Here is a 14,990-nt window from a genome sequence, read left to right on the forward strand (position 1 = left end):
ATTTCTTACTGGTGGGGGAAAAAATCTTAAAACGGGCTAAATTCAAAACTAACCACGCAGAGCGAAAGAAGTGCTATTTCTCAATGATCGGGTAAAATTTCAAGGCTTTATTTCACGTTTAGATGATTTTATTGAAATTTTTGATGAATCCCCATATATTTCCTTATAACAGGACACCACAGAAACCAAGCTTGGGCTACCTGTGATTATTATTATTATTTCTTGAGCATTCTACTGTAAAGGCATTGAGACCTCCGTCTAAATACATGTACAAGAACGATTATATGTGTAGAATTACACGAAAGTTATCGTAACATGTGACCCTCAAATGCACTAAAACCAACTTTTTGTGTGCGTCTTTTTTAGAAGAGATAAATTTGATATTTGCAAAATAAAAAAACTAGTCCCGTCGTTGATAAAACTGTGTATTCAGTGAGTATACCTTGAACGAGCTCTAAGAACGGGATTGGACAGGAGCGTGATCACGGCGGCGTTGAATCTATCATCTTCCCTACTCAGTGCTTCCTGCTGTAAGCCATGAATATCTTGGGAGACTGACCAAAATTTGACATATAACAATGAAAAGAACACTGGCAAAAAGCAACTCTATTTTCAATTCTATACCCTTTATTTACCTTTTCCCTTTTATTTAACCTTGAATTACATATCCAGTAATTGAAACCTTATGATTCCCAATAATATTTCCGTATATATTTATTAATTTAACTATCTAATGAGGCATTATGTGCCATCTGGCACGAGGCACATGACACGCTCATGCAAAGTCGTTCAAAAATATTTTATATAATTAAAATAAGAAGGCTGCTTATGTCTCTGTACTGCGATGAAGGGCGTGCAAATCTATCCAAATAGAAGTAATTCCGGAGTTATTTTCAGCTCCAAGAATCCAGGTGCAGCCTTTTTTTACTTATTCTCGAAATCATTAAATAAAAATCTGCAATAGTGCTGCTGACTCTTGTTTGGAAATGCGCAACTAAAACAGAAGCAAAATATTTTCCAATTTATTAAAACGAATAGATTCATTGATTCATTGATTCATTATGTGGATTGCAGCTTGTGCCATCTTGCTACTGGTTTATTGTTCACCCTCATTTCGTTCCAGTGCTCGAACTGAAGCCCCGTCGCTTCAGGGCCGAGGAAGACTTGGCCTAACTGAATATCCCTATCACTGTCATCTTCATGCTTCATACAAATTATTAAGGATGATTGGTGTAGAATACCATGTGGGATATGGAACGTTAAGCTTTCATTGAATACGGGATTGCAATCTTTGATTTTACGATGTGTTTTCTTTTGTTTGAGGAGACGGCCGCCATGTTGTAGTCTTACTTCAACATATGGATCTACGACAGATAACATGAACCCAGGATTATAATACCTTTTAGTCATTAACCAGGTGCTTATAGAAAATAGCGCGCGCTGCTGACTGTTCGAGAGCCACTCCCATCCCCCCCCCCCCCCCCCCCCCTCAATCAAAATCAAATAGACCGTTCCTTATATACTTAGCCTTCTGCGGATAATTTTTAAATATCACCCTGGTCAGTCAGCACGATATCAGAGTAGCTTTCGAGTATGATCGTGAAAAGTTGGCGGCACGAACGCAGTCCGGCGTTACACGGCAAGGCACTGTGCGCAAGGCCAGTCACATTGCGCGATAATTTACTCTCCATCCAATCAAATACCTAAACAACGGTCACGCCAAGGTAATGGCACAGCCAGACCACTTACATTGCGCGAAAAAAGAATCAAAAGAGCAAAAGTTTAGAAAATTACATCACGGTTACAGCATAGTCCAGACGCTGCCCCTCATTTGATCGCTGCGGTTTTGTTGGGCTGCGCAACGCACGCATACGGCATCGAGATTTTTATTTGCAGCGCCGAAGACAAGATCCCAACAGTGTTTTGAGTAGGGGGAAGGCGGTCGCATTTTATCCATTCTTTTCGCAAGAGAAGTCAATTTTTTTGAATAATTGTATATATTCTTCTATGCTGGAGACGAGAAAAGCTATTTTAGAGTAAATGGTTTTATTGATGCAGCCTCATGTGCATTTGGCGGTAATGTTCCCGCCAAAACGCGCATGCTTAATCGTCCCCAACCCTCGAACTCTCTTTATTTTTACCTGGTGGTCGTCCTGTGTCGAGCGTTGGTAGATTTTTGGCAGCAATTACAACAACAGCAAGTCTTTCAGTTAGTCTAAGGTAACCCAATGACAACATGATCTCAGCTCCTGTGACTGGCGACTTCTGGCAGCACAGACAACAAGAAAAACAAAGAAAAATGAAAGAGACGAAAACAAGAACAGCAGAAACATGTGAAAAGAAAAAAATAATAAAACGAAAAAGATGAAAACAGAATACAGAAGAAAAAAAAGGACCTATGAGGAAAAAATCATAAATGATGATGTTGAATGAATATAGGTCATGAACAAAAACCATACCTTTCATTCCTCTCTCCAATAATGTCAGATGAGAACCCAAATACGATTTGTTTTAGACTTACCTTATGTATTCTGTTTATTTTCTTACAAAGTAAAATTTCTCTCGACAACGTGAGCCCTCGAGATTCAAGGTCAGCGAGATCCACTCTAAGTTCTCCTATGACGCCATGGTGGGAGAAGCGATCGAAGAAACACAATATCACTTTAAGATTTTGTTGAAGCAAGTCTTGTTCATTAACTTGAAATTTGAATATTTCGTTGAATTCTAGAGGTGCTCCACTTTTGATGGCACGTGTGCGAAACGTACGATGAGTCTGTGGGATGATTTTCATCATGACGTAATAAGCAGCGGCGCCGGCATTTTCTTGCTGGACCAGATGCTTAGCAGCAAGAAGATGAACGACCAAAGTTGAACTACAGGAAAACAAATAGAGTAAAGGAATAATGCGCATTCCTACCTGACAGTGTTATACTGTATATTACAGGTATATTAAGGTATATATTAGTGTATAGAGTAAAGGAATAATGCGCATTCCTACCTGACAGTGTTATACTGTAAAGTAAACTTCAGTTTGCAGGCTTCACTGGAATTGTCCTCATTAGCACTGGCAGATGATGAGCTGTCTGCTAGCTTTTCTTCACTCTGTTTTCAAAGATAGAAATAATACCTTTGATTGTACTTACATTGTCTATCTCCATCTTAGTCACTGCTTCTTGAATCAGTGCTACTATTATAGTATAATTACCAGTATACGGTAGACAAATCTAATATAATATAGCGATATTCTAGTTTGAGTTCTCTGCATGCACCCCCTCCCCCCAATTCAATAGACATTAGTATAAACCTACTAATGGTCTATCACGAATCCTGCGCTCTGATTGGCTTGTATCGAAAAGTACCGAGAAATAGGCGAAAAATAAATTTTCATTCAACCTAATTTCAAAATTGTTTGTAGGTTCATACACTAAAACAATTAAATCATTGGGGCCACAGGTCTTCTTGTTAATTTAGATCTACGTACCTTCTGTAAGTCTTCGTAAGTTCGCGGTTGAACAGAAATACATTGAGCTTCAAAAATTCTTGGTTTGCCGTAATAAGACGACTGGAAGCAATCAAAGTTATCCCAGTCTAGATCAGGCTTTGTATCTTTATCGTGATTCCAAAAACTGGATGGACTCCGCGTCTTTCCGGCGCTCTTTAGAGCAAAATAGGCGAAGGTGAAAAACAGGACTAATACGATGACAAACACACCGGTTATCAGCAGGTATTTGTGCATGAATAATCACCGCTGTCTGGCGTACGTCTGTTGGGAAAATGTTACAGATAAGTTGGTCAGTCCTTTTTATTATTATTGTTATTATTATTATTATTATTTCATTGATTTCGTCACCAAAAACCTAAGTACTAAATAAAATAATAATAAATAATAAACACACCTTACGCCTAACAGAAATTACCATCAACACAGCACAAGAAAGAAAAGAAAAAGACGAGCATGTGACAGGAGGCGACAGCAGAACCGCCCCCCGAAAGTCCTTCTAGTATTGATGCTCAGGTCTGAATTATTTAGTTTCCTTTTACTTGTTCCGTGTTCCTAGGCATATTTTACCTTTCTTTCCCTTATTGCTATTTTTCTGTCTTTCACTCTAGCATGTATGCCTTACTCGATACTTTCTTTTAATTTCCAATTATTACTACTATCTTATAAAGTTTTTTCCTCGCTAGCCTATCAAGGTAAGGCAGAATAGTTTGGTGCGAGTTCACATCCCATCGTGGGCAAAAAACGGAAGTAACGTAAATGATGCACACCAAGAAAACCCACACATTGCATGCACTTCCATATACAAGATGGAAATGGTTTTCTCCCACGAACAAACCTTCCAAATTCAATAATGTTAGCAATAACACTTGATCGTATGATTACCATTGTTTCCCTCCTAATCTAGAAACTATATACCAAAGACAATTTCAGATACAGTATCAATATGTTATCAATAATAAGTAAAAAAAAACTGGTATGTTTGCAAGAGTTCCATACTGAATACGTCCCAAACTGTCCAATAATCGAATTTCACCTGTCTACCGCCTTCAAGACTGTAATTTCCTCTCATCACATCAATCCCCTTCATGAGACTAAAAGTAGAATACACTTTCCAAGTAATTTCCTGTGTTCGAAAACTTATCTGAGCTTTGAGTTTCCGAATCTCGGAAGTGTTTTTGCGCTTTCCGTCTGAGGACAACAGAGGGAGACTTTAGAAAAGAATCTTAGGTCAGCCATTCGTCCGTATCGGCTCTGAAATCCGGTCATAAACACTGCAAGTGGTTAGTATTTGAAAAGAAAAAAGAATCAAGAATGCAAATTAGATTTAAGAAAACGATAACTTCGGCTTTGTGTTTGATTGTGTTGGCTTGTACGATCTAGTAAAAATATAGTTTGTTTTTTTTTTTAAACGCGCGTTATCAAATTAATTTTTTTCCTCATGGTATTTCTTTATCTCAGGGGTGTCATCAGGACTGCTACTCATGGCCCTTAAAAACCAAATTAGTTGATGGATTTTTTCTTTTAAAACTAGTCCATATAGAAAATGAAAATGTCAACAAATCTCGAGCTTAACACCATAACCTGTCTCAACCTGTCTATGATCTAGTTCAGGGGAGTTTTTGATCCTCAGGGGCTTTCGTGTCAAGGTGCTTGCTTTATGCTAGTTAGTAAACTGTCACCCTCGATCAGCTGTACGGCATACCCATTAATGAAAAAGAGATTTCATGAAATGTCTAACAATGAATATAAACGACTTTTTCCCGCCATTTCTTCGACCATTATAGCGAAGATAATTTATGTTCATTGAATTGAGTATCGGCGCAAAATCAATCTAACTCATCATCATTATTGTTTGTCCAAGGATTATTGATCAACTGTAAAAAACACAATTAATCTTTCAACCCCTAAAACTCCACAACTGACAAAGCTGTGCAGTTTCGATTTGAGAAATTCAAAGAAAATCTAGTCATTTTGCTCTCAGTTTTCTCAGTTCCCGCCTTTTTTAAATTGGTCAACATAGTGTTGGTCAAATGGCGCGCGCGTGTCTAAATTATTGTCAAAAAGAACCCTAAGCTCAACCTGCTTCAGCAGCCTCTTGCACAATTTATATAGCTTCGAAAATGGAACGTATAAGGATGCGATGTATAGACATAAAAAGACGAATGAATCAAATCACAAATAAGTAGATGTGGCCATCATAATCTATTAGCAAATGAGTGATGCTCAAATTATGTCGATCAATATACGTCAGTCAATATACTGTTTGTACAGAATGTGTTGTTTGGATATATGAAACATCAAATTTCCTATTTTGGAAACGGTTTAGAAATAACGACTTGAAGCCTTTGATGACATTTTTTCTAGAAACTTTTAGGGATGTCGAAAAATGTAAAACGAATAAAATTTCATCTATTCCAGGGATTCTTATTCATGATTGAAAAGAAAAATGTTGACTAATTTGAATAAAACTATGATAAAGTGACTAAACTATTCTATAAAATTAAATATTATATTTATAATAAAAGTTAGATAGGCCTACCTTCAGGAAACATATATAGTTTATCTTGTGTTGAGCAAGCGACAAAGTTCTTAGAAACTTTTCCAAGTTACTTCAAGCTTGAAAATCGGGTTCATTGAAAAAAAGACGCCATCCCTGCTGTATCTGTCTCGTTCAAATTTTAACGGTAATATTTTCATCTATCTTTTCAAGGTTAAAATGAACAGTTTTAGGATTTTAGGCTCCTCAAAGCAGATTTCAGTCGTAGTTTCTTGTCATTTGGGATTAAGTTTTATGATAATGTCTTCATTGTTTTAAGCGCGCCACTAGTTGATCTTTTCTCAGTACGGTAAACCGTTAAAAACTTCGTGTCACAGTCGAGTTGTTGGAGATCGGTGTGATGTGTGGCCAGCTCTTTGTTTACAAATCGTTCAAGTGTATGATATCATTACGTATTCAAAATTTGCAAAGAAAAGATTTGACCTTATTTTGAAATGCTCAACTTCACTCAGGAAGTCAAAATCACATGGCGCTTGGAGCGGCGACATTGACTTATGATTGACTTCTGAAAATATTCCTCCCCTCCCCCTATAAAAAAAACTTTATCTGTCGTCTGTGGTCTGATAATATTTGGAGAGATTAACCTTCAATTAATTGAATCAGGCCGGTTCTGTACACTGCCTTGAATTACGTATTTTCACATGGCCGGAGTTTAACCTTTCTTCATAAAAATATTTCTTCATGACTAAATACTTGCTCGACTTTCAGAACTCAGATTTGGATATTCTAGTACACATCCATTATATCTTCATTGTAAAATTACAACTGCGGCTACAACCTTGTCAAAACAAGTCTTTCTACTTGTGTGTGTTTACACACGTAACTGAACCTTATTTTAATCAAGAAAAAAAAAATTTCGATATATCGCAGCCCTCGTTTGTGTTCGGGTTAACTTGTGTCGAACATGTTGCACCCTTGAGTCATAACAACATCATCATTGTTGTCCTGTCCAAGGGATCCGGATCTTATCATTCAATCGATCCAAGGAATTATTTCTGGGATCGAAAGGTTATTTTCACATTTCAGAATTTGTGTGCCAAAATGCTTGGGATCAGGGATCGAAATTTCAATTTACGCACGAATTCTGAATCAATCACTAAAATATATAGTTGAATCACAATTATTGCATAAGAAAATATAGGTTATTTCGTATTAGCTGCAAGCGATAAATCCATGAAAAACTCTTATAATAAACTAGTGCTAAATGTGGAATGCCATTCGAAAAACTAGACGCTCAAAAGTTTATCTGCTAGAGAACTAGAGAAACTTTCTTTACTAGTTTTGTTGCTTTATTTAATTTTCATATTTACACATCGAGTGCTGAAGCGTCGTATGACAGCGCGAAGCATTTACGGCTTTGCCGGAGATTTCGGCCCGACACCGACACCGCTATCCCTGGATTTACAGGCTGATCAGGTATCTCATCCGAAGCCTAAGGGAGAGTTTAGTCGGCCCCTAGACCGTAGATGATGAAACCCTTGCTATGACCAGCAGACACAGCCTGACATATCGCATGGGGCTAACCTTTCAATGTGGGATCCTGATGCCTTTTGAAAAACTAGACACTGTTCTTTTTTACTTTTAATTCCTTATCACCTTTTACACCTTCATAGACAACACAACACAACACAACAATTGGAGTCTATAACAATATAATATATTAATAATAACCATTAGTATTTTTACACGAGTGAATATTATAAATCCGGCGCGCTCATTGGTCACAATTTACGTCTTATGCTGTTATATTTACCTACAGGTGAATGCAACGCGCACGCGCACGCTTGTTTGTCGATTTATGCCGCTTACAGAGATAAGCATAATTTGAAAAAAAACTCTCTCTTCGTTATTTTATCAAATTCACTCAGGCTCAGTGAATATCGGAGAATATTTACCTCGCTGCTCGAAGACCCACGTCTCGGTAAACATTTCCTGATATTCACTTTGCCTTCAGTGAATAATTGTTAAATATCAGCACCCACCAACAGCCCGCTGTAATAATTAGTTTTTCTTTTTTCGAAGCATTTCATGAACAAATTTTGCGACAATCTTTTGAATGGACTGCCTTGGAATTATCCTGCCAAGGGCATTTGATATTTTTCTCTTATTCTCTCTACTTCATTATATATACACCGAACGCATAATTTATTACTTCTATACTATGCTTTGGAATTATGATGATAAGAAATTTTCCGTCTTCATTCATGTTCTCGAGGTTAATATTTAACTTTCACTTGCACCCCTTTCATTGGAGTAACATGGACATGCTAGAAACAAAGTGCTTTTCGTCTTTTACTCCGAGGCTACATATTTGGCGTATTCTTTCTTCTGCTCTTAATATATGTGAGCGCGCGCATCTTCCTATTTCAATTTGTAGAGGGGGCGGGTGCTGATTCTTAATTTTTGTTTAACAGTTATCTTCATTCCTACCCCCGCCCTCCTTCCCTTGGAACGCTTGAGTCTAACTGGGGGTTTTGATATCTGTTTAGGTCGCCTTGTTTTGAAATCTTTCGAGTTTAGTCCTAGTATGATATCCTTGCATAATAAATTGAACGAACAAGAAAACGTGTGTGACCTGCTTTGAAATGCTACGGCGATCTTCACCTCTCATGAACACATGGACAAAAAGGAAATCTGATTAAATTTACATACAACAAGGAACAGACATCGTCTTTATCAAGCAAAAAAACGAACCAGCAACTAACAAAATATTATTAATGGTTTTACTTTGATTTAGCTGAGCTTCTTTAATGAAGAGTAAAGAGTATAATTTTACAGAAATGTTTCCTTATGCGAACATCATGCTAGCAGTCGCCTTTTGATTCAGCTGGGATCCCTGTCTTGTTTTCTTGCTGTTCTATCTGAAGCGTACAGTGATACAGGCTGTATTTGGACGACAGCATCTTAGAAGCGTTCCTTAAAGTGCTATTTACGTCTGCAAGAGAATCTAGAACCAGAAAAAAGGGCAGTTATTAATGGCAGGATGTACCAGGCAGTCAAATAACTTTAACTGAGCACAGCGACATTGTAGACTTAAGGATGGAAATTGATTTGACATCTGCTAGAGTTACCGCATCTAGTATGGATGTAGGCATAATGGGGGACTTCGTCACGTGACTCCTTTCTACATCACGTGGTGTTTTTGACTTCCACTTCATAAGCCCTTGATAGGAACGATTTGGTCACAATCTTTTGTTTTTATTTTTTTGTTTTATATTTCGATACATATAGAACTTTTTTGGTTTTGCTCGCATTTCGCCGACATAATTTAAACGATTCCTACCCAAGTTGCTTTGCCTAGTTTGCCATTCGTTTCTGCCAAGGCCAATAAGGGTTCTGTTTGAAAGAGAAACATGAATGAGATGATTACAGATTGACAATAGGTACGTACCTACGACCAGGTGTGCAGATAAGGCGTTCCTTCCAGCGGTTATTGCCCAGAAATGGACATTGTGATAACCTTGCACGTGGTCTATCGAGCTTAAATCTCGGTTGATATCTGCTATTCGAACACTACGAGGAATGCCTGTTTGGAGAAAAAGATAAAATGGTGCATCATAGATAACATTTTTTATCGCTATGATTAGTTGGCTACTGCGGCCTCATTGTTCAGTACATCAGCTCAGTCGAGAAGAAACGTCTGGCTGACCAGCGGCGCATAAAGTATAAAATAAGCACTCATCAGGCACTACGTTCCAAACACTATATACCCGATAAATTAGTAACAAACTATGCACTACGAACTCCAACCACACACTTAATCATACACTATACTACCACTCACCATACATTACACTACATTATATTAATTACATACTACATACTACACTACAAGCTACGCAATACATCCTACACGCTACACGCTACACGCTACACGCTACACGCTACACGCTACACGCTACACGCTACACGCTACACGCTACACGCTACACGCTACACGCTACACGCTACACGCTACACGCTACACGCTACACGCTACACGCTACACGCTACACGCTACACGCTACACGCTAAACAATCCCATCCCATATATCACTACACATTACACAATACTTATTGTTGGCATTTAGTACATATTACTGATAATGCGCATTTCCGCTATTTTTACTCACCTTCAAATAAGATGTTGATAGAATCTCTCACGACGCTAAACGTACTTGCAACTACGATTACAGCACCTATCAAGCTGCACACGGCATCTGCTTTCTGCCACTCAGGCTGTAAACAAAACCCTCGGTAACTATTGAAAGGGTTCATCTGATTTATTTATCTTTATTTATTCCCTATGCTGCTTCCTGCCCTCTATCTAAAACACACTACCTACCTACCTGTCTACCTACGTACCTGCCTACGTACCTACGTACCTACGTACCTACGTACCTACGTACCTACGTACCTACGTTCCTACGTTCCTACGTACCTACGTACCTACTTTCCTACGTACTTACGTACCTACGTACCTACGTGCCTACGTGCCTACGTGCCTACGTGCCTACGTGCCTACGTTCCTACGTACCTACCTACGTACCTACCTACATACTACCTACCTACCTACCTACCTACCTACCTACCTACCTACCTACCTACCTACCTACATACTACCTACCTACCGACCTACCTACCTACCTACCTACATACTACCTACCTACCTACCTACCTACATACTCACTCATGATCATGTAGACATATATCTGCTTGGTTCTACTAACACTACTGTCAACCATATTTCCAAACTATCAAACACTTTTTTTACCACTGCAAGGTAAGTGGGTCTAGTTTTATAATTGAATAATTTTATCCATGCTTTTACCTTGAACTTTATAATAGCTCCTGCTACTAGAACTGTAAAACTGTAGATAGCATCACCAATAGTGTGTAGAAAAGCAGCTTTAACGTTGATGTTCTCTTCTCCATGATTATGGCCGTGGCTGTGGTTATGACCCATACCGCTCAGCATGAATGCAAGGCTGAAACAAAATCACCCTTAATTTGTCTAGTTATTCAGTCGACGCCTTTTTGATATCAGTTTATCAGTTACTCACATGATGCAAGCTCCACATGTAAGCCCGGCTGTTATCATCATGATGTCAGCATTCACGTGATCTGAGTGCCCATGTGCCACGGATCCTGTAGCTATTCTAAGAATTGCTTCGTACACAAGCACTCCGGTCAGCAGCCATAGCGTCAATATTACTGAGCACGCGCCAAGAATTTCTGAAAGACATTCCGATCAGTCAGTTAACGTATAAACTGCAGGTGACAGATAATACTCTTTGTATAGACGATGAACCGCAGCATGAGAAACGTGCCGTATGTGCAGTTTTCTAGGTTATTTGGAGAAACGTGTATGTCCAAAAGCAAGGACACACGGTGCAAAATTGTGCGCAATATTGCAGACAATGTTGCTGGACTAGGATAGTTTTGTTGTTCATGAACATCGTACAGAACAAATTGCGTAATGTGACTTGGCTCGCAACATCAATTGGCTGCAGTATTGCACGTAATCAGTATAATTGTACCGCGTGTCGCAGCTTAAAATGACTGATTACGTATATGAATTATGAAAGCAAGTACTATACAATCATTTCCCCAGCTTCTCTAACTACATTTTCTCCAGTACCTGCTCTGAAATATCCATAGGTTTTTCTGTCATTTGGTTTCCAGCTCGAAATCCAGGCAGCTGCTAAACTCATCAGTAGACTGTTCAAATCAAAGATCTGATGAAGTGCATCATTCAGTACAGCTAAACTATTAGCTATAAAACCACCTGCCAACAAAAGACATCCAAAATATTATGTATTCTAGTTTCCTAGTGGTTCAGTATTTGGGTCTAGTTATTACTGCAGTAACACTCCCCCTCCCCCCCCTTTCCTTCCCCAACCCGGGCCCCCCGACTCCTGGGATTTAATGTGGTGCCGGATACCGACTGTAGTTTTTTAACTCACATAACAGCGTAAATGAACAGGGAGAAGGGGTCATATTTTAATCGTGTATTTCATTAAGTGGAGTTACTAAGGTGGAGATTTTACTAACTGGACTGGAAGTCAGGCGCCAATAAACTCTCAGTCTGTTGCCTGAATGCGGAGGACTGGGTTCTACCTCTCATACCTGCCGTATCTTGTCGTCAATGTGGTGGATATTTTATTAAATATCATAATTTTCGTTTTACTTCAGTAAAACTGAGTTTATCGTAATGAAAAGGGTATGCCCAAGTGAAGGCATTTATCTGTCTCCAAGACTGTGGCCAGTCTCCAAAATTTCTAATCAAGACAATTAAAATGCATAAAAAGACTGTTTGCTAAAGGGTCTGATTGAAACGTCCGTGTATAAATAAAGATATCTATCTATCTATCTATCTATCTGTCTCTTATTATTTTATACATATTTTTGTAATTATAAAACATATATTTACCATTTTCATGTGTTTACCATAGCAGCTCAATAGGTACTCCAACGGAGAAAAATGAAGGATTAATCGTACGGCTCTAAACCAATTAGAATCGAGTACATGTATTGAGTATGATGTAGGAAAACTAAGCAGAGCGCTCCATACGTTGAAAAAAACTAACAATACTTTTAATTTTAACTATTTTTTTCATTTGCTTGCATTATTTAGACGACTACCTCAACCTTCAAATAAAACATTTAGTTTTAATGTCAATATCTTTGTATCGATGTACCGTCATTTTTTATGAAGGCTCCTCGTGGTTAAACTGATCCAAAACAACCTATCGTACGAATAAACATCCTTAATCACAAGACGAAATTAGAAATAAGTTCCAAATATAACGGCATTAAACGGCAGGAGATATCATGCCGGCAATGATCATGATACAAATGCATTTCTTATATTAGATACTTTTGTATTGTTCAGTCAGTGGTCCAACCGACACAACGCTAGAAAAATGGTCACATTTAATCTCAATGAAAATGAAAACGAGGATTAAGAATAAAGCAGCAAAAAAGAGGACGAAGTTTTAGAGAAAAGCGATTTTGAATCGGCAATAATACTCGGTGAGTTATAACTGTTAAAGTACACTACTTCTTTTTTAGTAGGTGATGTAATGACTTTTAGGTATATCATTCAAATCAATACCATTCAGTGAGGTCTCGTTTGATAAAGATGAATGAAGAACAAAGACTCTCAGTGGATATAACTAAGTATTGACAGACGGTGAGGCGAGCTATAGCTAGAGACTGTATAATTACTATATAGTGTAGTCTCCAATGATGGGAAATCCATCCACGTCATCCAGCTGTTACTACATTAGGTTTAGGGCTGGAAGTCGTTTAAACGATAACCACTTGCACTTCCTATACACTTTGATTCTTTTAAAATCTCGTATTTAAGACGGATGTATGAATTCCTTCTGCCTTGGAAACAGTTGTTTTTGATTCAAGGTCTTCAAAGAGAGTAAAAAGATTTTTTCATGGTCATAGTATTCTCTTGTCGAATGTTCCGAATGGCCCGCGACTGATGAGAATCGCAAGGTGGAAAGGATCAAAATTAAATAGTTTAAATGATACATTAATGACATTTGGGATTTTCTGTGTCGCATTATTTCAAGTAAAGAATGAGATGGGAGCTGACTAATGACCATCAAGACTAATCTACTTTGTACTATTGACAACCACTAATTAAAAGTCATATTTGTGTGACTGAAGAAATTCAAACTTCCTCCATAAAAATATCAAAATAGAAAGAAAAAAAAAAAAAAAAAAGAATTTCTCTTAAATAAGGCGGTGATAATGTTAGAGACTGACGTATTACATCGTTTAATTAGGCCGTAGTTATAGTGGTGATGGTTGCTGTTTGTTTTAAGATCATAAAACATCAAAACATTTCTTTCGCGTTGACATAAAAATGAACTCCGTGGTCGATCATGAATGGCTAAGTTAAAGCGTTAGAAACATAAATTGAATAAAACGTTTTTGTCAATGAATATGTGCCTGAAATTTTAAATTACTACTTGTCTTTCGAGCGAGACAAACGTATCGGTAAATGAAAAAGCTGTAGAATAATAACACACTCACTATATATACATCACAACTAAATGAAAGTAACTCATAAAGTTGAAGCTATGAATTGTAATTATAGTTATCAAATAAACAAACCTAGTGCATGTCTACACTAGAATCTCACCGGTTATCTCACAGATTATGAAAAACACGCAAAACAGAATAGCGACGATCAATCTTTTTCTTCCATCCCGAAGTTCGCTCTTCGGAGGCTGACAAACAAACCTACAAGGTGGTTCTTCGACGTCAGAGACAATCTTGGTGTATTCTCGTGTCTTTGCTTTCTTCTTCATATCAAACATACCGTCTCTGTTCTTCTCTAATTCGCCCGGCAAAGACGAAGGGATAATACAAGTTTTCGAGTCCACAGGAGTAAACATACAATGCGGGTACTAAAATCTGAAACTTCTGTTATCAACCAATCAGGGACGAGAATGTATCCGTTGTGTGCTCAGATGTGTAAATAGCCGGCTTTTGGAATGACCGAAAGCCCTTTAGAGGGACTCTTTTTAAAAAAACACTTTATTTGGATTTGTAAAGATTAATGTTTAATCAGACTGGCATGGCGCGTTAGCTCTTCTGATTTTAACAAAAGGAGTGAATATAACTGAAAATAAATACAAATAGGATAGGACTAGGAAAAAAGACTTGCTTTACTACATATAATATTGTTTCCTTGATTCCGGTTATATCTGAGAAAATCTAGACAAATTCTAGATAAGATAATCAACCATAGATAAACTATAAAATGCTATAAAATGTTGATTATATCTATTTTCTTTGGAAAGAGAAGTTTCGTAAAACATTCGAGTAGTAAAGTGTGACTTTGAAATGGCTTCCCTTGTCATAAATTGAAGAAATAGAAAACTGTTCGCGCGTGCTGTGTGCTGTTATGAAGCAGGCGGGGATAGG

At 37.8% G+C, this 14,990-nt stretch overlaps 2 protein-coding genes across 3 annotated transcripts; both read right to left on the minus strand.

The window, feature by feature from the left end:
- Window positions 1-609: 609 nt before the first annotated feature.
- Window positions 610-6,403, minus strand: LOC116294475 (synaptotagmin-2). Of its 2 annotated transcripts, none has more exons than XM_089027862.1 (6): window positions 6,042-6,403; window positions 3,482-3,763; window positions 2,999-3,102; window positions 2,522-2,873; window positions 2,142-2,265; window positions 610-1,364 (listed from the first exon to the last, which is right to left on the minus strand). In XM_089027862.1, the coding sequence occupies exons 2-6, from the start codon at window positions 3,734-3,736 to the stop codon at window positions 1,060-1,062; spliced, it is 1,140 nt and encodes a 379-aa protein (XP_088883988.1). In that variant the 5' UTR covers window positions 3,737-3,763; window positions 6,042-6,403; the 3' UTR covers window positions 610-1,059. The 2 variants fall into 2 exon arrangements, with proteins under 2 accessions (XP_088883988.1, XP_088883989.1); XM_089027863.1 differs by lacking the exon at window positions 6,042-6,403 and adding an exon at window positions 4,536-4,625.
- A 1,289-nt stretch (window positions 6,404-7,692) lies between these two features.
- On the minus strand, window positions 7,693-14,450 carry LOC116294460 (proton-coupled zinc antiporter SLC30A8). The gene is made up of 7 exons (XM_031702056.2): window positions 14,203-14,450; window positions 11,680-11,826; window positions 11,102-11,273; window positions 10,870-11,026; window positions 10,172-10,277; window positions 9,451-9,585; window positions 7,693-9,006 (listed from the first exon to the last, which is right to left on the minus strand). Exons 1-7 carry the CDS (start codon window positions 14,378-14,380, stop codon window positions 8,864-8,866), a joined length of 1,038 nt encoding a protein of 345 aa, XP_031557916.1. The 5' UTR covers window positions 14,381-14,450; the 3' UTR covers window positions 7,693-8,863.
- Window positions 14,451-14,990: the final 540 nt, after the last annotated feature.

The sequence above is a fragment of the Actinia tenebrosa genome, unplaced genomic scaffold, assembly GCF_029948245.1.
Source record: "Actinia tenebrosa isolate PJP-AT-01 unplaced genomic scaffold, QUT_ActTen_1.0 PGA_scaffold11__36_contigs__length_13525064, whole genome shotgun sequence".
Taxonomy (NCBI): Eukaryota; Metazoa; Cnidaria; class Anthozoa; order Actiniaria; family Actiniidae; genus Actinia; species Actinia tenebrosa.

What these genes read in the sequence shown, in the direction of transcription:
- LOC116294475 (XM_089027862.1), bottom strand. Translation starts at nt 3,736, where the DNA reads ATGCACAAATACCTGCTGATAACCGGTGTGTTTGTCATCGTATTAGTC. An exon ending in CTTACGAAGACTTACAGAAG is followed by an intron (nt 3,103 to 3,481) that starts GTACGTAGATCT and finishes CTTTGAAAACAG; the next exon opens with AGTGAAGAAAAGCTAGCAGA. An exon ending in TTACAGTATAACACTGTCAG is followed by an intron (nt 2,874 to 2,998) that starts GTAGGAATGCGC and finishes GTTTTCCTGTAG; the next exon opens with TTCAACTTTGGTCGTTCATC.
- LOC116294460 (XM_031702056.2), bottom strand. Translation starts at nt 14,380, where the DNA reads ATGTTTGATATGAAGAAGAAAGCAAAGACACGAGAATACACCAAGATT. An exon ending in CTATGGATATTTCAGAGCAG is followed by an intron (nt 11,274 to 11,679) that starts GTACTGGAGAAA and finishes AATGTCTTTCAG; the next exon opens with AAATTCTTGGCGCGTGCTCA. An exon ending in GAGCTATTATAAAGTTCAAG is followed by an intron (nt 10,278 to 10,869) that starts GTAAAAGCATGG and finishes TTTTGTTTACAG; the next exon opens with CCTGAGTGGCAGAAAGCAGA.